Consider the following 24223-nt stretch of genomic DNA (forward strand, 5'->3'; position numbering starts at 1 on the left):
AGAGAAGGGTGGGAGAAATATGGGGCCACTATTATGTGTGATGGTTGGTTCGATGGGAAGTCGAGGGCATTCATTGATTTTTTGGTTAACTATCCAACAAGGATTTTTTTGTTAAGTCTATTGATGCATCAGATAAGTCACATGATGCTACATACTTATGTGGCTAGATGGATGAGAATGTAGAGTTTGTTGGGGAGAAAATGTGGTACAAATTGTCACTGACAATGGTGCCAATTATGCTGCAGCTAGGCATTTGTTGACTTAGAAGAGAAAGCATATGTTTTGGACTCCTTGCGCAGCTCATTGTGTTAATCTTATGCTTAAGGAAATAGGTACATCTTTATTTAGTAGGGTGATTTCAAAAGTTATGTTTGTTGTTGAATTTATTTACAATCACACCATGGTCCTAAGCATGATGAGGACTTTTACAAAGAAGAGAGAATTAGTGAGACCGGGTATCACTAGATTTGCCACATCATTTCTCACTCTTCGAAGCCTAGGCAAGCAAAAAAGTGCCTTGAGGACCATGTTTGCTTCAGAGCAATGGAATTATAAATGGTCAAAGCATCGGGATGGGAGAAGGCTGAACAAATTATTTTGAATACATCGTTTTGGAATCAAATAATTCTTGCATTGGAGGTGGCTGGCTCTTTAGTGAAAGTGCTTCGACTGATTGATGGTGATGTGAATCCCGCCATGGGCAACATACATGAGGCAATGACTAGGACAAAAGTAGAGATAAAACTTTTTTTGAAGGATGATGAAAATAAATCCAAGGTTATACTTGAAATTATTGATAGGAGATGGGATAACCAGCTTTACAGGCACCTCCATTCGGCCGGCTACTTTCTAAATTCATCTCTTCACTACAAGCACCCATACATTGAGTCAGATCGTGTAATAAATGGTGGATTCTTAGATGTGCTTGAGAGGTTAGTATCTGACAAAGATATCCAAGATGAGATCCAGAGCCAAGAATTAATTAAGTTCAAGTTAGACTTGAGAAACTTAGGGAGAGAGATTGCTACTCAAAACAGGGACACTACAGATCTAGGTAAAGGCCCAAAACACTTCCTTGTTTATGGCTTTATGTATAGTTCTATTATTTATCCTTAATTTTATCTATAATCTAAATTATAAAATATTATATCGCTGTATGGTGGGCATTATATGGAAACGAGACACTAAATCTACAGCGTCTCGCTATTCAAGTGTTGAATCTTACATGTAGCTCATGTAAATGCAATTGGAGTGCATTTGAGCATGTAAGTCATTATTCCTTAATCCTTATTTCTTGGATTTTAATTTTCTAAAATCTAATTTATCTAATTTCAATTTTCTACCATAGCTCCATAACAAGAAAAGAAATAGGTTGGTGCAGAAGAAGTTGAATGATTTGATTTATGTGCGGTATAATGAGCGCCTTAGGGAGAGGTATTAAAAGCACGTGCAGCTCAACCCTATTCAATTGCATGAAGTTGATTGATCATGGATCCACAACCAGAGCGTGTGTTTGAGGGTGAGGCAGTGTTTCAAAAAGTGCTACGTGGGTCCTAAGCAGCCTTCGAGATCCAGGTTGAATCTAAAAAGGATTCTACAATCTCTAACAGTATATATATTGTATAAAATATAAGAATTAGGTATTTCGAACATATCAGAATTCAAAGTATACTACACATTAGCACACACTCCACACGCATAACCATAAGTCGGTCCACATCCAATTAAAACTTAAAATTTACCAACCAAATTACCAAACCATAGTTACCAAATACTAAACCAGTGGAACTACAAATCCACTATCCACAATACACAACCAAGAGGAAGAAAATAAAAATGGAAGTAATACTCGTAGACTCAAAAGAATCTTCAATTAATGTCCAAAGTTTAATCATTATTCATCATTCATCATTCATCATCAGAAAAAGTAGGGTCAACTGCATTTGCATCATATTTATCGGAGTCGTCACCCTCATCGACATATTGGTCATCCTCCTATGTCTCTTCTGAATCTGCCTCTTTTTCGTCCTCTTCCTCCACCCTTGTCCTCTGTGCAGAAGATCTAGTGGCCCTAGGAGGGTCGGCTGATGTCCCTGAAATATCCATGACCATGTCCCATGTCAATCCTTCATGCCCCTCGACCTCATCATCATCAACTAAGCACTCCATAGTATTGTCTATATTTTTTGATCTTGTGGGGTCTCTCTTATCTCTCTTAGCAAACCTGTCCTTCAAGAATCGATTATACTTGACATAGACTAGGTCATTGAGCCTCTTTGATTCAAGCACGTTCCTTTTCTTTGTATGAATCTAACAAAATCAAATGAAACTAATTAAAATCTATAGTTCATGTATTATTAATATAATTATATAAATTACCCTTACGGCCTTACCCCTTCAAAAGTACTCCAATTGCGCTCACAACAGGATGAAGAAGTGGTTACGTTTAAGATCCGAATGGCCAACTTTTGTAAATTTGGAGAGCTACACCCATGTGAGCTCCACTAATTGGCTGCAAAGATATAAAATAAAATCATAAATAAATAATAAAATTATAAAAATGAAACTTGATTACTTGAACAGTTGAACTTGATGAACTAAATACTATTATTACTACCTGGATCAATTTTGGTCATTTGCCTCATTACCATTGGACTCCCAAAACACTTTAATGAGCACTTGTAATTTATCAGCTCATCAACACATATAATATCCGGGACATCAGGATTAGGGACTAGGACATCTACACACTTATCAAATCCAGTCATAATTGTGTCATTTGTGTATATATCCTTGTCAACATAGAAAAAAGCTGGGTTCAAATAATAACCAGCTGCATGCAATGGCCGATGTAGCTGCCTATCTCACTTGTCATCAATATCTCTCAAACAGACTTGTAGCGGTTCTCATCATCATCAAAATTTTGGGCTATCTCTCTTTTGCATTTCTCCATGCGAAGGACTTTGATAAGAGAAAAAAATACCTTAAGGGCATCCTTCACCCCTCGCCCAAAAGCCTTGGAAAGGATAATATCTCTCACCTTCTTCCCAACCTGATCTTTGGACCACTTGCATGCTCTCCAGTCAATCTGAGGTAAACAGCTGCCTCAACTGCACTCTCCTCGAATGTATGCTATTTAGGCATAAGTACCAGGTCGTAAATCTCGTGACCTTAGGCCTCACAATCTCTTTCTTCTTTGTAAATCTACATATCATGCTGAGGGTGAGATGGTGGCTATAAATTAAATTTGTAAGTGACTTTGCCTTTTTCACTGCACCTGATATCTCAGTTAAACCGCCAAGAGCCTCAAGCATGAGGTCGATACAATGTGCTGCTCATGGTGTCCAAACGATTCTAGGATAAGCTATGTGCAACAAATTAGCTGCAACAAATTAGTTGCAACAACATTAACAGCAGCATTGTCTGTGACAACCTTTACAACAAGATGCTCCCCAACCTCCTTGATTCCCTTCTCTATAACTTGGAATATGTAATGGGCTTATAATCAGATGCATCAATAGACCTCAAAAAACAGTCCCTAAAGGACAATTCACAAGTAAATTCATTTAACTTCTTCTCTTCCTATCACTCCAAGCATTAGTCATAATAGAAATTCCATACTGAGCCCATGCATCCTTCTTAACTTCTACAGTATCCTTCGTGACACTCACCACTTTTTTCAAAAGAGGCTCTAAAAGCTCATATGGTGTTGGGGGTTTCATCTCAGGACAAGCCCAAGTTGGCCAATTGCCTCTACCAAGGCATAGAAGCTGTTTAGGCGAGCGGTATTGAAAGGAATGCTCGCCTCATAAAACCATGCAGCAATATAAAAAGGAGCTCTATCTCTCTCTTCTTCTTCATTCTATTTTCAATGGTGGTTTGCTTCTTTGTTTTCTCTACTGCAACCTCAGGGTCTGGCCGGGGCAAAAAACTATCCCTAGGGCCTCTAATCCGAGGCTTCTTACTCCTAGAACCAGAACTAGAAGCAATTGCAATTCCCTTTCCCTTTCCCCTAATAATGGATTGTTCTACACCTTGACATCCCTCCCTATCCTCATCACTACTATCATCATCATAACTGACCTGAACCCCAAACCTAATCTCTGCTATGAAGGCAAATCTCTCATCTTTTTTCATTTTTACTATTACTCAAAACATTGGTTATTTCCTCTTTAACAGGATCATTAGTCTTTTTACATTGGGCAACATCTCCCCTGATATCAACAAGACGTTTTTAGAACCGGTTTATGCCTCATTTTGTATCCTCCTCACAAAACTTGCATCTTATGCAATTTTTATCATTAGGATCTGGGTTGTAGCCATATTTATAATCAGGATCACCACTCCTATTAGATCTTGAAGAAGATATCTCAAAATAATACAACTTATACAAGCAAAAAAAAAAAAATCACCTACTTTGATTACTCAATCTCCAAACTTCCACCTCAAAGATGCTTCTAAAGACTCAAAATCTTCTAAAAAACCCTCTAATAGATTTATAAAATATCACAAATTAAATATAATATCAATGGATGATGTTTTGATCAATTTCTCATAACTTTAAGAAACCCTTCAATCCGAAAGAAATCATCAAAAATTAGTTATTTGGGGTTTTTCTCTCTAAAATGGTCTTTAATATATTTTAGGTTACAAATAAATCTAAAAACAAGAAATTTGGCCCTTTAGTATAAAAAAGAAAAGGATAAAAAATGCCCCTACCGAACTGTTTTCCACCTCTAGGCGGGGCGCAGTTCCTGAGTGGCCTCCTAGGCAGCTTCTTGGGTGCCTAGGCGGGCACCCAGAGTTTACAGCTTTTTTTTTGCATCTAAGCCTGAGCGATGCGCCCAGGCCCCCAGAATCGCCTCAACAGCCGTTCAAGAGCTAGGCAGTCCGCTTTTTGAAACAATGGGGTGAGGATCTTACATGGCTTAATATCGAGGTAGCCACAAGGGCTAATGAAGAAGAACGGTCTAACACTAAAGCACAAAGGAGTAGAGCTGGGTCTAGTCGCAGTTCAGCTCCAGAGGTCGAGGAGGAGGAGGCTGACTCAGAGAAGACCAAGGAAGGAGAATACATAAAGGCGGCCGAGGATGATAGTGATGATGATGCACATGAAGACTTTCAAGATGACTTCTCTTATTAGTATTTGAAAAATTGAAATTTAGAATCTCACTCTCAAGACTTGAGAAATGATGATAACTACATTGACTCTTCTTGAGCATGACTTTAGAACTCTTTAATCTTCATGGACTTTTTTAATTTGTAGGGTTTTGTAACTTTAAAGTCTAAAGTTTGTAGTTGTTGATTTGTGATTACGATTGTTGATTGAATGTTTGATGAAGCTAGTTTCAAGTTTCTAGTTTCTATCGTGGGATAGTAGATACAGAATCTCCGACAGCTAACACTTTTGGAGTTAAGGAATAAACTAAATACCTACTATCACATATATCACCTCTATATTTTTTTCTATGCGTTAACCTTTTTTCTTAGATTTTTTAGAATTTTTTAAAATTTATAGGCCGCATCGCCACGATGCACCGCATCGAGTCGCATCGCTACAGCGGCACCGCCACCGCTTTCGGCCGCATCCCGCATTTTAAAACACTGGTTCGGCCAGCCTCTATAGTGGGCGAGCCAATAAACCAAAGCAATATTTTTGTCTCTTGTCGTGAGGCACTTGCCCCTAGGCCTCTGGTATTAAACGATTCCTTCTCTCCTAAGAGTTTTGAGATATTTAGATTTGGCATTATTATGATTGCAAATCGCTGTGGGAGTTAGGAGTGGATTTCTTCGAGGTTGTCAAGGTTGGAAATCATTTGAAGAAGAGAGTTCTTGGAATTGGAAAAGTTAGCAGGATTCTTCTGACTTCAATTTTAATGAAAATTTTAAGCAACCGGATTTTCTTGTGTAACCTAAATCCTAGCCAGCCGAAGGCTGAAAAAGAAGACCACTAATTACAGATCAGGCTATTGAAGGAGGGGTCCTCAAGCCGAAAGTGTTCAAATCCAAAAGGTTTTGGGCCACGAGCACTAGGGATAATGTCCATGAGTATAGATTTGGGTTAGAGGTGGGTTTGGTTAGGGAGTAAGAATGTGTTGCAAGAACTTTTCTTTCTATTTGGAAAGAGTGGGGTTAGAGGAGTGGTTGGACCAAGTATAGAAAGAGCCATTAAGAGGTATGTCTATCAGATGATTATGTGAGTTGAAATGGGAAAAATCAGACAAATGTTGAAATGTTGCGGTGGCAATTCAATTCATGGCTCCATCTAATGATATTGAAAGTCTCCTCCAATAACCCAAGGACCGAGAGAAGAGTTGGCCATGCTGTTCAATTCGTCCCAGAAGACGGGTCTGAGTCCGCACTGTTGGGACAGCATTTCAAAGGAAGTTGTCAAAGATCCTAGAGAAAGAAATGGTGCTGGAGAAGAGGCCTACGGAGCTAGAGGCTAAGGCATGGATTGTGGAGACCCAGATGACACACATCCCACCCGAAGCACCCAAAGAATCTAAGCCTAATGCCATGTACTGAGAAGGTCGCCTACCCAAAATTTTCCTAACAATAGGAAGTTGGGCTTGGATTTTTAGTCTCTAAACTGGCAAAGAACGTCAGGACGGTGCTGGTAAGATCAGGCATGCACGGCAGCCTTTTCACGGGCATCCCCTAAAGTGTGCATCTGAGTATACATGGAAAACAATTAGGTGGTCACCAAATAGTTCTTGGAAACACCAGTGATTCCGAATCGTTTCAAGAATTAGAATCACAAAATCGTGTGCATCAGATGTTTCCTAATCTTGGAATCGTTGTTCGTACGATTCGAAATTACGAACCCTAATTCGCAATATATCAGAATCGCAATCCAATAAAATAGGAATCGTGTTTCCTACTTGTAAGAATTGATGTCCCTTTATGTTGGAATCAAGTTTCATACCAGTATGGAATTGCACCTGACCCACATAGTTCAGTAGATTCTGGAATCGCGATCCAATGAGATCGGAATCGTGATTCCTAAAACTATAGAATTGTGATTCCTAAAATTCTGGAATCATTATCCCCATCAACTTGGAATCAAGATTCTCACCATTCAGGAATCGAGATTCTCCCAATACTGGAATTGCGCACAATCCCCTCCTGTATATGAGAGAAATATTCATAAAAGATTTAAATTTTATCATTACTACAAGATTGAATATTGGTCTGTATATATTTAGTTCAATTACCAATGTCAACAATTTCATACAATGGACTCGGTCTATCAACAACCCTTCGCCTACAAGGCCTGGAGCTGGTTTACGGCATACAACTAATGAGAAATAGGGCAAGCTCCCTCCATCTCCTTTCCTTGAATTATAAAATAAGTAGATGACATAGAAATTCTTCTTTGTTGAATGTAGTTTTGACTTTTGAAAATTGAGTTATTCAATTTTAAGTTAATTTCTAATATTTAATGATTAATTTAACCTGAAACACTAGGGTACTTCGCACATATTCTTATCCTATTATCCTACTTGAAAAAAGGCAGTGGTACATATCTTGGTACCCATCATATATTAAACAATATCACATTAGTACCCAAAGCGTTTACCAAAAATTATTAAATTTGAAATAACAACTATTTTTAGTAATATTTATTCTTGGTAAGAGTTGTTAAATACAACTATAGAAATTTGAAAACAAGAAAATAAAAAAATTCACATATTCCCCATATTTAAAACTTTTGGAATCAACATTTTGCACATGTAGAATCGCATTGTAGTGTAGCTAAGAACCACGATGTCTACGATATATTATCTTGATTCCAAACAACATGGATTCACGATTCCTAAAAATTTGTAATCATCGTTTCACACAAGCAGAATCGCATTGTTGTGAAGCTAAGAATCATAAAGTCTACAATATAGAATCCTGATTCCAAGCTTCCAGGAACCGAGATTCATAAACTAAGTTGAATCGCATTTCGAGAAACTTGGAAACATGATTCCTTTCTTTTGGAATCGAGTTTCGTCCTAGGAAACATGGAATTGAGATTCCGAAACAGAATCGCTACCCCGACTCGGGTGCCTAAAACACTGTTGGGAGATTTGTTTGATCCGAAAATATGCAGATCATCTTTGTTCATCCATAAGATCAATTTCAAAGAAAAATGACTTTGTTCAAACATGCCCCAAATCAAACCCCCTCAGAGATCAACTCTGGACTGTATATTTAAGAGCTAATAAAATCTAGAGTTTTAAGGACTCGAAAGCATTTTAATTTAAAATTGTTCACAAGGTGAATTAAAGATGATCCGAAAATTTTCAGACAAAGAACATCCAACAATATGTTTAGGGCACCCGACCATGCGCTAGGGTGGTAGCATGCCACCACCCTATACATATTAGGGTACATTAAAAATATCATGTGAATACTTTAAAACCACATCTAGAACCTATAATGCAACATAAATAAAACATGATGAATATAATATTAGCACAAGGAATAAGATAAACGATGTGTGTTTAATATTATATACTGTGTACAATTATTCAACAATTTCAACAGTATATATGTCTGTACATATGACTGTTGGTGTTTGTGTGTGGGTGTGAATGTGTGCGTATATAGCAATGGATTGAATACAATAACTGTATCTGTATCCATATCCAGGATTTTAGGAAATGATGTCGTATCTTATTCACCACATCCATTCAGTATCCATATTTGGGCATTTCTCGTGCATGTATTGACATTCAGTTTCACCCTTCAGCCATTGTCTCAACTTACAAACCAGACAATTGCAGAACTACAAATGCTCAAGTGAGAGACAAGCTGGCGGCAATGTCTTGGATGAACATATTAAGTGCATGCAATTTGTGTTCAATGTATACAACAGAACACCAAGTAAAGCCCCTGGTCTCCCCAGAAAGCAACAATAAACAATCAAAGAACATCTCTTCCTTAATTATTTACAAGAAGTAACTACAATTTTCATTATGTTGCCTAATAAAATTTCATATGCAATATATCAGCTCAGGACCATGACTTAAAAAGTCACTACTTTCCACAGAGTCCAATACAACCAATGAGACAAGAAAGTTACATTTCCCAAACCTTGTGCTTGCACATCAATATGGCAAATAGGACACCTGAGTCAGCCACATCTTGCAATATAGCACCTGTCGCTTGTCTTGTAGAGTATGAAAGAGGAAGGCATGTATAGGCATGAAGAAATGTCGCAGGATTCCTGTAGAGGGCAAATCAAATTTAGCTTATCTACAACATCCATTTTCCATGAAACCAGACTTTTATGAGGGAAATAGAGCTTCAAAATTAAATCCAAGTTAAAAACTAATCATTCTATTGATTGATGGGAGATTTGTTATCAAATCTATTTCACAGTATGTAACCAATGCAACTAAGTACCATTAGAACAATCACATTAATCAGTAATATTCAAATATTAACTAAAGGTAAAACAACTAAAACTGGCAGATAACCATGTAATTGCCCACACTATGGAACACAAAAAGGTCACTGATCTCACTGAAAATTCCAGTAGAAGCGACGACAGCTGCTAATGTTTCCACTATGAACTAAATTCACAAAAAAAAAAAAAAAAAATGTGAAGGGGAGATTCAAACCAAATGTAGATGATCAGATCCCTTGAAAAAGCACCCATGACAGCCATCACAACATACACCAAATACAAGGGTCTCCTAAGATTGCAATGAATTGAAACTCCCTCATCCTGATTGGTCTAAAAAAGCCCATGTGAGGTTTTATTTTGGACCACCCCCCCACCAAGATTCAAGGGCACTCCATAGCCACGTTCACAGAGGACAAGGAGACCGATTTAGAAGAGACTGAAGAGGAGGGTCACTATGTTGAAGAATGTGAGGATTCTAATAATGGTGGCCTGGAATCGGATGAAGGTGTTGGAATAGAAACCAATAACAAAGAAGATGAAGACTAAATTGTTACTTTGGCATCAATTTAATTTTCTCTCTATTATGGAATGTGAATGTGGACTTGTGCTTAACTGCTTGCGGATTTGACTACTTGGAGTTTATGGCATTGGAAGTGGAGCCATGTGCTACCCACATTCAGCCATTGACATTTATATATGGATTTTTGGAAATCCTATTTCTCTTATCTTACTATTGAGGTTGTTAGTTTATTACATCTAGATTTGTTGACACCAATGGTTTAAAAAAAGGATCGGTGACCCGGATCGGGCTTCCAAAAAACCGATCCGGATCGGCGAATCAGCGATCCGGATTGGGAATCGGGTGAATCGGTCAGAATAAAGCTTAAAAAAAATCCGAAAAAATTATTAAAATTCATTATAAATATTGTTTTTTAGGAATTCAATAAGAAATGAGGGTACTCCATTAAGAATTTTCATGTTTTTGAATAAATATGCGAATATTGATATGTTCTTTCCCTGCATGAACCGCCATTCAGCATTTAATTTACATCACACAAAAGGATAAACATATAATTATCATGGAATAAGTATATCAACATACATGGACTACAATAAAGCATAAAATTAGTAACATATGATCTAAAAATAAAATGATAGACGACGTTATTGTTCTTCTTGGTCACGCTGGTGCCATTGATTGAATTCGTTTAACAATTCATTGATTCGATCTAAAAACGAATCATCAATATTAGCAGGCGTCTGACTATTCTCAAATCCCTGAGTGTTAGTGTTTTGTTGTGTTCCCAAATCTAAAATCCCCGAAGATTGTCTATCCTTCATGCTCACCTGCACTGTCGTCCTCATCCCTACACTATTACTGTTGGGACTCGATATGTGAATAATATGGCTGGGATAGGGTGGCCTCAGAATCATCATCTCTCTCATTTTCTCTTTGAATAATATGGATTAAAAAAAAATAATAACAAATTTTCAAAAAAATCGATCACGGATTAAAAAAAAAAATCATAAATTTTCAAAAAATTCTATCATGGATTACAAAAAAAAATTTGATCATGGATTAAAAAAAAAAAATCACAAATTTTCCAAAAATTCTATCATGGATTACAAAAAAAAATTCGATCATGGATTAAAAAAAAAAAATCACAAATTTTCAAAAAATTCAATCATGGATTACAAAAATTCGATCATGGATTACATAAAATTCGATCATGGATTACATAAAATTCGATCATGGATTACAAAAAAAAACAAAAAATTCAATCGTGGATTACAAAAAAAGAAAAAAACAATTCGATCATGGATTACAAAAAATTCAATCATGGATTACAAAAAACTCTATCATGGGTTACAAAAAAAGCAAAAAACAAAAAATTCAATCATGGATTACAAAAAAAAAAACAAACATTTCGATCATGGATTACAAAAAAAAAACAAACATTTCAATCATGTATTACAAAACATTCGATCATGGATTACAAAAAATTCTATCATGGGTTACAAAAAAAAAAAAAAAAAAAAAAAATTCAATCATGGATTACAAGAAAAAAAAACAAACATTTCGATCATGGATTACAAAAAATTCGATCATGGATTACAAAAAATTCTATCATGGGTTACAAAAAAACAAAAAATTCGATCATGGATTACAAAAAAACAAAAACAATTCGATCTTGGGTTACAAAAAAATCGATCAAGTATTACAAAAAAATCTATCATGGATTACAAAAAACAAAAAACAAAAAACAAAAAAAAAAAAAAAAAAAAAAAAAAAAAAAAAAAAAAAAAAAAAAAAAAAAAATCCGTACGGGACTCGCCGATTCACTGTTCGGACTCGTCGATTCTGTACAGTGAATCGGTGAGTCACTGTATAGAATCGTCCGGTTCTCTCTAGAACCGGACGATTTCCGATTTTTTAGCCGATACGATCCACTTTTTGCGATTTCCGAGTCGAACCGGGCAAGTCCGGTTCGACTCGGCGTTTTTTAAAACACTGGTTGACACACTATTTGTGGTTGGTAGTTTATTACAGTTGCATTTCAAATTCCCTATTATGAAATGGAATCAGTTGTCGTAACTTATGACAAATATGTCATTTGAGGTGAACATTGGAGATAGATTGTGAGTTTGGAAAGATTTTGTGGGTGTGACATAGAATATCCGTAGACATCTTTCAAGTAGCCTCCCGGATGACAAGGTGGCCCATTCATACAAGGAAGTGGGAGGTGCCGTTGATTGTAACCCTATCTCCAGAAGATTTATATGCCATTATGAACTCCAGGAACTTGCTGCAATGGTCGAACTGCTACAAAGCTATATTTCTACCAAGACTACCAAGAGTAGGGGCACATAAGTGATTTCAACCCCACACAGTCGAGAAAATTCTCAGTATCCTCCTCCTACCACTCACTGACCCCTAGCTCGACACTTCCGGTGATAATGAATACGTTTACCCTCTTCCACCCAAGGTTCAAGCTTTTAACTAATTGCTTTTGTCTAATAGAGTTCTAACCATTGACCTCTGGCAAATGAGAGGTTTCCACCTCCCAAAATGATGCATTAGTGCAAAATAATGAAAGAAACCAGCAACCAATTCTTGCACTGCCAGGAGGTCAGCCAACTTTGACGCACCCTAACAACATTTCTTAAAGTAGAATCAGGTGACTCCACAATCGGTTCAGAAACTATTGAGGGCCTTCTTTTCCACCCACCCTTCCACTGGTTTATTCTCATGAGCCTCAGCCATGGCCACCATCTGGGCTATTTGGTGTGAGAGGAACAAAAGGTTTTGAAGGAAAGGAAGAAAATGCCAAGGCCACCTCAGATGGTAAAATCACTTGCTATAATCTGGGCCAAAGGTTGCAAAGACCTTAAGTCCTCAGTGGCAGACAAATCGACAAGCTGGCATTCCATTGTGTCCTTTAGACCTATGCCTATCGCTATGCCACCCTTTGGAATCCTCTTGACCAATGGACGGTCAAACTCATCATAGATGGTTGTACAATTGGAAACCTGGACCCCGTTGGATTCTGTAGTATTTTTAAATATCCTCATGGTCAAACCAAAGTTGTTGGAACGGCATTAGGAATGGTTCTGGGATCAAGGGCAGGATTGGTAGATCGAAGCTATCCCATAGATCCCTATTTGGGATTGATGTCCATACAGCCTCAAACATTGGGAAAACGGTCCACTTGTGCTGGGGATCGAGTTCCTCTATTAGATGGGATTGATTGTCATACTATTGGGGAGTGAAATCCTCTACTTTAGAAACAAAGCTTGCAAGCACAAGTTTTTGAGTTTCTTACCCTCGGAAGCGCAATAGGAAAAATGATCCAACATAGTATGGAGCGAGGGACAAGTTTTATAAAAGCGAGATCCATTTACTTGAAAAATGAGATCCTCGTCTAAGTTTAAATATGCTCCCTGGATTTAAAGGGTAGTTCCCAACATTGTTAAATTAATAATATATAATCTTAACATTCCATTAAATAAATAAGGAACTTTAAAAAACTATCCACAAAAAATAAGAAACTATAAAGTAGTGCATAGTTCATTATATTAATGCAGTAGTAAATCCATTCACTAAATAAATTATGACCTTCATACTTCTAAGTATAAAATCTAAGCTGCACTGCTGCCATATTTTTCTTTTAAAAGCTATGCGTAAGAAAATATAGCCCAAAACTATATACGCATGAAATAATTTTATTTTTATTACTGCTTACTAAACAATCAAAGGAAGAAGGAGCATCCATTTTGGGGGATCGCAGGGAATTTGGATGCAATATATGGTGATCCTTGTGTTCCAATGTAATAGAATCTAGATCCCATGATGCTTAGGACCGAGAACCATATCACTCAGGAATTAGATCCTAGAGTAGCCTGGAACACAAACACTTACTTAAAAGAAACTCGTTCCCTTGAAAAGGGGAGGTCCTGAAGGCCAAAAACCTGAGATCCCAAAGAGATCCATCCCGGGAGTGACAAAATCGAGATCGCACATAGAATCACCTACAAAAGCAGGCGATCCTGATAACTATGGGTTAAACCCTGCTTTCCTTCTATATTGCCATTTTTTAATCAACGACGGCAGCAACCATCGCTCTACTTGAAGGACTTTAGAGATTTGACCCTACGCAAGGTTCCCTCCTTGTGGAACGGGACTCCAAAAATGTGATTTGTGAGCTTCTACGTCATTAGCCCAATACCCATGGAGACTAGAGCACTTGTTTGACCGCATATTTTTACTTTTTCAGTCATCTTGCAATCGTCTTCAGCATGGCTGGATGAAGGTCAATGCAGTCACTAACACCCTGGCCAAGGAGGCAAAAAAAGAAACTAGCCATTTTTAGTGATTCACTCTCAGGGCATGTTTGATAACTGGAAGGTGAAAGTTCATTGAAAATTGGAAGTTGTTCTTTGCTGGGAAGAAAGACGATCTCCAGAAGGAAGTTATGGGCGTCTGTGTTTGACAACCTGTTGGAATATTAGGAAGTTCTGGGTATCTATGTTTGATTACTTGTTGGAATGTACAAGAAGTTCTAGGTAATAGTGCTTGATTAACTAGAGAGACATATAGCAATGTTATTTTTTTTAATAATTTTTAATGTTTTCCCCTTTTTGGAATAAAATATTAATTGAAACTAAACTACTTTGCATTGAAATATGCATAGGTAATATCCATATGAGCTTTGATGAAAGAAATTGATGTGCCTATAAAAATCCTATTGTATTTTTTGTGTGAAATTTGATGCATGAACTTCTCCCTCCCCCTTTCTCAATTCTCCCTCTTTTCCCAACAAACTCAAGAGACGGAGAGAGAAAAAGAGCAAGAGAGAGAGAGAAGCGTCCTTAATAAGCCTTGGATTTTGGCCGTTGGACAATGGGTCCTAGAGAGAGAGAGAGAGAGAGAGACTTGGTAAGAAGCTCCAATATGTACTTAAATCAATCACCTCTTTACTCAGTTTGGCAAGTTAGGAGTCCAAACCCAAAACCCCAAATATGAGGTGAATTGCTACAATGCTCACAACTCTAACTGAAAATAAAGTAACTAATTAAAGAGCAAACACACATAATTTGGTTAACAAAAAATGTTTCATGTATGAGAGTAATTATAAGAATAAAATAAACAACACCAAAATATTAAAAAAAAAAAAACAAAGTAAGACAAAGTTGTACGTCATAACTCCAAAACCCAAACTAATAAAACAACATCAAAATTTAAAATAAAAAAAATTTAAAAAAAATAAAAAAAAAAGACAAAAAAAAGGAAAAAAGAAAACTAAATATAGAAAAATTGATGCATTAGAAGCCACGATCCATCAAAAAATAGAACTAAACCCAAAGAAATGAGTCACTCCAATATTCAATACCAAAAAGTAAGAGGCTTCTCATGCATCCATGACAACACTGTAACTATGATTTTACTACTAAAACTATGATTAAAGGGTTATGGCGATAACAAGAGATATTTAATAGATCCAGAAACAGAGAATAGAACTGGGGTTTTGTTGGGTTTTAGACCACAGATACGGAAGTGAGAGGGATGTAGAGAGGGAAAGCACAATACCAGAGTTATGAAGAAATAGGGTTTTAGAGAGAGAAACTCATCTTGAAGAGGCTTCGGGAAAATGCAGAAGGACTAGGGTAGGGTTCTTTGGTAGGAAGACATAAAAAAAGTTTTTGCTGTAAAGAGAGAGAGAATCAATTAGGGAGAAGTGATAGATCAAGGGAGTGAGATGGATTTGGGAGAATCGAATAGGAGAGAGCGGGAGAGAGAGAGAGAGAGACGATAGGTACATGCAAGAGATGAGGGACATCTCTGCTGTTGGAGGAGGGACATCTCTGCTGTTGGAGGAGGCAGCAGCATGAGGAGGGAGGCCCACGTGGGCTTTTGAGATAGGGTTTGAGGAAGAAGTCCTCTTCGAGGGCAAAGTTCCAATTTTAAGTTCTGTTGTTTTAGACGAAACTTGATTTCTTAAGCACGAGGTATAAGAAACCCCCCACAAGAACTTCTTTCTACTTTATAAGTTCTGTACATCGAACAAGGGAGTTGTATAGTAATTGGGAAGTTCTTTCTTCCTCCTGACACTTCCAGTTTTCAAGCATGCCCTTAGGGATCCCACCCCTCTCCGATGGGCTCGATTGGAAACCCTCCATCGTCCATGGTCCTAACTCTCCAATCCTTAGACAAGACCGTTGGTCAGAACTTTAAACAGAATCCCCCAACCCGTAGGTTCCTAGGTCTTAAGTGGAAACCGACTCATGAGAGGAACAAAGGGGGAGATCTATAGACTCCATGAGAGACTTCTCAGACTTCATCAAAACCAACTCCTACTTGACATCCCTCTCTCAGGGGCCTCCTTCACCAAGTCCCAGTGATTTAAAAAGCGGACCGCCCAGCACCTGGGGGACAGCCTAGGCGGTCCAGAAGGCTTGGGTACATCAATAAGGCCTAGGCGAGCAAATTAGGCAGGATATCCCTGGGGGCCCGTCTAGGTGCCCGGGAACCTGCCTACTCGAGCGCCCATCCCTGAGCGGCCGCTCAAGGCCTGCGCCCCGCCCAAAGGCAGAAAAGCCCCTCGTTAAGGGTATTTTTGTGTCATTTTTTTAATACTGAAGGGACAAAATTGTAGATTTTAGGTTTATTTGAAACCTGAAACCCATTAGAACCTATTGTAGAGAGAAAAACCCCAAAAACCTAGTTTTTGGTGATTTTCATAGAATCAAAGGGTTTCTCAAAGTTACGAGAAATTGATCTAAGCATCACCCATTGATATTAGATTTAGTTTTGGATGTTTTATAATTCTATTAGAAGATTTTGAGTCCTTAAAAACATCTTAGAGGTGGAAATTTGGAGATCGAGCAACAAAAGTTAGTCACTTTCTTTTATTGCTTGTATTATTTTGAGATGTCTTCTTCGAGAACTAATCGAAGTGGTGATCCAGGTTTGATGTGCCCTATATCCCTAATTCTTATGTGTTCTACAGTTATACTTATATTGTTAGACTATAGGGACATTTTTCTTTCTACTAGGCCGCCTAGGTTCTGGGCGCTCACCTAGGCTAAGGCGGCCCGAACTCCCCCGGCCGCCTGGTGCCACCTAGTGCTTTTGAAACATTGCCAGGTCCAACAGCACAGCGGATCCTCTCTAACTAAACTAGATCGCGTCCTTTTAGCCAATGCTTGGGAGTCAAATCTTTCCAAGGTACTTTTGTTGTGCACTCCCTAAAACCGCATCCAATCACAAACTTAGCTTCTTAGATACTCAACCCCTTCCCAGACCTAAGAAACCTTTTAGATTGAGCTCTAGTCGATGGAAGAAACCGATTTTTGCACAAATCTTTCGTCAACAGTGTTCTATAGTTGAGCTGGTTTCTGCCTCACCAAAAACCTAGAAGTCCTTAAATCCTCTCTAAACCAGTGGAGAAACTATCGCCCAAACAACCCCAAAAGGCCCAACCAAGTTCATTGTGTTAGGGGTATTTTTTAGGGTCCATTTTTTACAAATGGTCTAAAAACACCAGAGGAAAAATTTCAAAATCAGAGGGAAAAAAAAGAAAGAAAAGCTTCAACACATCTAACCGTTTTAAATGTGTGTGTGTGTGCGCATTTGGAGCGCACATATATGCATGTATATTGTTAGGGGAGCCTCAAAACTGAGAAACCCGAATCACGCCTAGGTGGCAAGCCCCCCTTATTTGGCTAGGCACTGTTTTAAATATTGGAACAGATTATGTAGTTGGTCATATGAGCAGCTAAAATAAAGGAAGGTTTAGCCGCATGGGCACCTCAAACTTTAAGGTTAAGTTTAACTTTGAGCTGCCCATTAGGTCAAACAAACCTGGAACTTAGATCACATGGGCAGTTCAAACCTTCGCTTCAAGATGAGTCCAATCCACTATGATTCATAGATCTGCATATGCTCTCAGATATTAGTGACCAGGTAATTGATTGCCATTACACCATCAAAGTAAGTCCAAAGAAAATAAAATAAGCACCTGTTGGAAATTTTTAACACATCTAAACCAAGCCAAGCCAGCAAAGTCTTCTAGTTCAGAAATTCTTACAGTTTCTCACAAATCAAATGACTTCACAATATAATTTCTTTCTAGACCTCCATATGAACCATTCTTTTTGTTTTTTTTTTGGGATAATTCAGTGGGGAAGACAGGCTCCTACCCGTTTTTTCAATAGATTGGGGAGTTACATTTTGAAGGTGTTAATTGGGGGTGTCAGCAGTAGGAATGGATACTACGATGTCGTAACCTTACCAGAAAATATCATGATAAACAAGAATCTAGGTGTGTTTTTACAATGAGAAAACAAATTTATGAATAACATGAGTTGGTAAGGATCCAAGATTCTCCAGAGACTCTGCAATAGTCAAATGTTATGGATTCTTTACCCCAGTACATATGCATTGATAAAAAATAGTGCCTCATCAAGAAGGACAACATATCAATGGGTTGTTTATTTTACATATGATGGAGCATAAGAAATTTAAGAAACGAAGTTTTGCGTGACAAGAACCTGGGTACTGAACTACAAAAAGAGTAAGTGACTTACCAACTAAAAGCATGAATAAGCGAGGAAAAGACTGCTTCTGTGCCTCCAAGTAGAGGTGTCATATCGAACTTAGGATTCTTCTCAAAGCATCTATTCACTGCCTTTGTTAATATAAGTAGCATCTGCATTCAAGCACCAACTAGCATGATAGAGTTCATGCAAACAGACATATTGATACTGCCAAGGGGAAAAAACAAGCACCATGACCAGAACATTCAAACAAGCCCGTCAAAAGGGATGGGGTGCCATTACCTGACCATAGATAAGCTCCAATTGACCCCTCAAAGCGACATATGGTTCCTCTGTGCAGCTTATGCAGACCAAATATATAGGACCTTTCACCACAAATATTACCTGAAAGTCGAAAGATTCCAAACGATCATAATGAAAGTAATATACAAATGCTTGAACTGCCACATGAAAAGTAGGGCATTTCATGCAGGCTGGAAGTTTCATTGGACCTAGAGCAACCTCATTGGACTCTGTGACACAAGTGTCTTCAATAAATATAATGGACAGTAGTAAACCTCATTGAGGATTGCAGGTGAGAATGGCTATAATGAATCAAATTAAGGATCTACTATTTATTGTTAGTTGATAGGGGCTACAACAGTGAAGGTGTATAGAAAATGCAACTAGTGCCTCATTTTACACATATTATAGATCCAGGTAAACAATGCATGTTGATGTAGGACCGAGAAGGCTCATTCACAACACAGAAAAAATGAAAAAAGCAATATACGTGAGCTTGAGGCATGCAGAAACTGATGTCTCATGCTTTAAGCATTAACCTCCAACCCATGCAACACAATATATTCCATAAATGTATTCAATGTGAGGAACATTAAATGAAACTTCATTCGAGGCATCCACGTAAACAAAAAGATCTTCCTCCACATGGTCAAAGAATTCCTATTTTGTGTCAAGAAGTAATACTAATATCTCTAAAGGATAAAAATCACTTAATCATTTTAACCATTTCATTATTACTTTCAGTATTTGGAATATCGGTAAATTTTTATTTTCAAACTTACTTATTACAAAATATCCTTTTTTCGTACAATTTCTTATGGGACAGTTATAAATCATGCCCAAAAGTATTAAAATTTAACATTTCATATAATCCCTTTGCAAATTTATCAAATCTAAGATTGCTTGGAGGTTCAAATCAATCTAGGTTTAAGTATCTCTAAGCTCCATAAATAGACGTAACACTCTCATGGCCGTACAATTCAAGAAGAGTTGTGAATGAAGTTTGCTTTTGCTTGATAGTGTTTATTCCATCTAGAGGTGTTGATGCCTCCTTTCAAAGTGTTGCCTCCACGAATTCTTAGTTTTGTTTGGTGCTGATGCTAACCATTGATTGAAAAAACACCGATCCAAATCAATCACCAATTTGGATTGGGAATTGGTGGGGAATGACCCGGTTTGCACCGGAACCAGGAATTGGTGTGATTTTGAAATACTCAGCTGGCTCTATCAAAAAGTCTTACTAGTATGTCAGGGAACCAGGCATTTTGGATCAGTTGTATTGCATGGTTCGCACACATTTAATTATTTATTATTTTTGTTTGTTCTCTAATTTAATTTTTTTTTTTGGACCGATTCTCACACTAGAGAATCAGACCGATCCGGCCGAATCGGTGAACTTGGTCCAGCAGGTAATGATCCCACCACCCCATTGGGGTTCTAAAACACTATGCTAAACAAGCCTAGGTACTCTTAATTGTGCACAGTGTTTATTTCAGACATCTTTATAGTTTGCTTCTACTCCATCTCCTCTTTCTTCCCACAAGGTACAATGTCCATCTCTTTTTCTCCTCCTTTCCATGCCATCACGATCATATCCTATCTCTTCCTCTTCCCATCACAACCCACAAAACCCTAATATCAGCCCCATCCAAACTCAACCCTTAGCCTTAGATCCTAGCCTTTACACTCCAAACAATGGGAAAACTAGGTCAACATCAAACTTACCCATATACGTAACATCTATTGCCTTTAAAATCTAATTTGAGCCCTAAATATCATTTACATCATTGTCACACCTTGCAGGACTCATATAAACCAAACTTTACCCTTTTAGGAACCATACATTGTACCCCAATCATATTGCCCTACCCAGCCAAATCATTCCCCATAACCCTAACCCTAATTCTACATCATCTAGACCTCATATTGCCCAATATTACCGCAATTAGGAAACCTCTATAAGGGCCAAAGACTTCTGTCCATATCTCTGTAGGATCCCAAAACCCTTAAGGACTTTTTAAGTCTGAACCTAATTAGAACTCCCCATTCAAAAGCCCCCCTTGCATGCCACATTCGTATAGGAGCCAAGGCCCCTTGGTCCTACATCAGATCTATGTTCCTCATACTAAAATCGAACCAAATGTCTTGTACTCAAATCAAACCAAACCCAAGGAACCAATAGGGTACATGCATGAGGGACACAGGGGAGTGAAGCATAATAATGCAAGTACCCCAACAACAGCATGATAATTACACCATAGGACAGCACGGGACCCTGACAAATAGAAAAGACAAATGGAATATAGAGTAAGACGTGCCTAACTTTTGACAAGCTCCATGAATCAAAGAATCCACCTTCCCTACCCCCAAAGGTAAGGCCAAAAAAACTTCCCTCTAATATGCCATAACTATTGACCTGGGCTCTCACCACAATAATTTACTCCCATTAGCAGCTAATGCTTTAAAAAAAGCCAGTTAGGATCATCCCCATGAAAATAAATAAGAAAAGAGCTAAATGACTAGAGAATACAATTTACAAGCAATCCTAAATGATAGTACTAGGCTTTTAGTATTGCCACATAGAAACAGTAAATTCAGTTAACACTCAGAAAAAAAAAAAAAAAAAAAGAAGGAAAAAGAGACGGTAAATGTAATGCAATTAATATGAGTTTCACATGTTGCATTCTTCTAAGTTTCCATATTTTAGACTCATAGAAACTTACAGACTAATCGTATTATCAGTGAAATACACCTTGTAATAAAGATGAGCACTTTACATGGATGCATCAGGTTTTCCTCAAGTAAATATGCATCTTGAATCCAAGCAATCCTTCCAGCATCAACATTCTAATATAGGTGCCATTAAGGGCAAGTTCCAAAGACTAGTTTCTTAGTTTGCAAGAACAAGGTAACATGAACAATAAACACCTAACTTACATAATTTACCTTTCATTAGCTCAGAATTTAAGCACATGGGAATGGGCAAGCATTCAATACATTATCATAGAATTATTTCCTAGGTTGAAAATTTACTGCCCCATGCATATTTTACCTAAAACAAGAGTTGAAAGGTAACCTCTAAATTAAATTAACTCTCAAGGATAATCAGGTGATCCATTAAATGTAATTAGAAATGCTATATAGGATGCCAGCACCATGGAGGATCATATTGATCGAAGGAGATACCACAGATAAGTAAAACTTGTCATCCCTATAAAGCTACAAGCTCCATAGATAGAGAGAGGGTCTCTAGAAAAGAATTGAACACTTGGGAATTCAACGATTAAAGAAAAAAGTCAGTATTTGGGAACCCTATCCCCCTCCCCCAATAATTACAAAATGTGTTGCCCGTATCCATCAATATTTGCATACATTTTGTGTTTTGATAGTGACTATTATCAAAATAGAAAAAAGAAACAAAGTAACAAATTGGACTTATACCTAGCCAAAAGAATACAAATAGGACTTGTAAGGATACCTAGGGGAAATATAATGTGGCTTATATGATCCTGGTAACAATATGGTCACGGGATCATCAATTGGTTGGACAGTAATGGAGGGATAATCGGCCGACCAAACATGTCATTATTCAATTGAATGTCCAACTCTCCCTCCATCACTGTCCAACACATTGACTGGATGGTGACTCCTATGACCCTTCTATTGCCATCGATCATATGGGTTATAGTATACTTTCTTCAATATTAAACTTGTTAGGGAATTTATAGTAATTTTGTCATCCAACGTAAAGTAGAAAAATAAGAACTAACAGTATTATATAGTAACTGCAAATCCAAATTTCATTAAATGTTACCATCAATACATGGCACCAAAAAATTCCAAAAGAAGAAATACAAGTAACCGGCAATTGTGAAGATTCAAAGTTCAGACTCCCATTACTTCTACGTTGTGAGCTAACCTGATGTTTTCCAGCTCTAACTAGTTTGACACGATCTCCTCTGGATAAGACATGAACAAGAAAAAAAAAAGACATTAGCAAAACTTTCATTCGCACCAGATAAACATAAATGCAATCAGCTGAAAAATTTGCAGCTGCATACCCATTTTCCACAAAGGAAATTATAGCTTGCAAAGTTGCAGAAAATCCAGCTAGCTTATGTTCGTCTCCATATCTGGAAAATACACACGCAAAACCTGATAAACATTACCAATATTGATATGTACTTCATAATTGAAATTGGCTAAAGTTAATGCTCTTTAATAAGAAGAAGATGAGCAAACCTGGAATATATTGGCTTCCCAGAGTGACTTAACACAAAAAAGTGTTTCTTCCTTTTCCTCCATGAAATTGAAGCATCATCCTGCACTTTTCACATAAATAATGCCAAGCAAACACGAAGGTCACTTAGCATATTAAAAATCTGAAATATAACGGTGTAAGTTGTTGTCTTTAGGAGCAGACACCAGTCACTTAGCATACTAAAAATCTGAAATATAACGGTGTAAGTTGTTGCCTTTAGGAGCAGACACCAGTCAGCATAATTATATCTATAATGCGAATACATATATTGTTAAGCTAACAATTACTACAGCTGCTGCCAATTCATCCACATATAAGATGATCAATATCTGGGTCAAGTTTCCTCTCGATCAGCTTGAACAAATATTTAGAAGCAAGAGAGGCACGCCAGGTGTACCAGTTTTACTAATGATCCCAAAAACATCCACAAGGAAGTTTGTAGGCTGTTTCCAGAAAGAAAAGAACAGAATACCTCTTCTTCCCAACTCTGTAGGAGTTGGACTATTATACGGACCATAAAAAGTAAAAGCGCAGCTTTGACAAGAGAATCAAAACCTGTTTCTAGGGGTTCATAACGTTACACCCACAGCAGGTCAGTGGACAATCTCAGCAAATAGACATTACACTAGTTTCAGATGTTTAGCTAATAATTATTGAATACAAAAAAAGAAGGAATTATTGAATAAGTTGTGTCCTAGGAAATGCATTACTTACCATCCACTGCTTTCTGATGATCAGAAATATCCACTCTTTTATCATTTTTCTTCATTCTTATGAAGAAAACAGAATACGATTCTATAGTTGGGATTGTGAAACAACCAAAAATATGATTCCAATAAACTTTTATGAATAGTATTCATGCCACTAACAGAACAGCACAAATATATGCACATAGGCCATAATACAGGCAAACAAAACTTAGAGCTTGTGATGTTGCAGAAAATGGGGCAAGCACACCCACAACAAGCTTCCCTAAAAATAATGCATTTATTAATTCATTTCCATATAACTCATAGTTTCTTTATGTAAAAAATTCCATACCAATTTATAAAGTGTAGAACCCATTAGACTTACCTCTAGTATTGGGTCAAAATACAGTCTAGTCATCCCAAGTTCTTTCAGTCAAGAAACTGTTGTTGAATCTAGAAAAGTTTGCAAACATTTCTTTTAAATTAATATAACTTTGTCAATCTGGGTAAGGTTTTTTCTGTTAACTTCAA

General features: G+C 37.4%; 1 protein-coding gene and 1 long non-coding RNA gene across 19 annotated transcripts in view; both read right to left on the reverse strand.

The window, feature by feature from the left end:
- LOC18434142 (SAND family protein) overlaps nt 1–24223 on the reverse strand; it is a 51236-nt gene that overhangs the window by 21339 nt on the left and 5674 nt on the right. For 5 of the 18 annotated variants that reach the window (XR_016061310.1, XR_016061307.1, XR_016061303.1 and 2 more), the window contains 6 exons: nt 22985–23064; nt 22804–22875; nt 22662–22701; nt 18743–18844; nt 18491–18612; nt 9088–9220 (listed from right to left, as the gene is read on the reverse strand). Coding sequence is in view for 4 of the 18 variants with exons in the window: in XM_020667168.2 (XP_020522827.1) it covers nt 9088–9220; nt 18491–18612; nt 18743–18844; nt 22662–22701; nt 22804–22875; nt 22985–23064 (549 nt within the window). In the remaining 14 variants the exon portion in view is untranslated. Of the gene's footprint in view, nt 1–9076; nt 9221–17765; nt 17839–18490; nt 18613–18742; nt 18845–22661; nt 22702–22803; nt 22898–22984; nt 23065–24223 lie in introns of those variants that run through there. The other 13 variants (XR_016061308.1, XR_016061309.1, XR_016061304.1 and 10 more) reach the window with 5 other exon arrangements.
- Nucleotides 1855–2512, reverse strand: LOC148780812 (uncharacterized). The gene is made up of 2 exons (XR_016061317.1): nt 2394–2512; nt 1855–2310 (listed from the first exon to the last, which is right to left on the reverse strand). It is a non-coding gene; the product is annotated as an uncharacterized LOC148780812 (long non-coding RNA).

The sequence above is a fragment of the Amborella trichopoda genome, chromosome 8 (genome assembly GCF_054954075.1).
Source record: "Amborella trichopoda isolate Santa Cruz 75 chromosome 8, AtrichopodaSantaCruz75HAP2 v2.0, whole genome shotgun sequence".
NCBI lineage: Eukaryota > Viridiplantae > Streptophyta > Magnoliopsida > Amborellales > Amborellaceae > Amborella > Amborella trichopoda.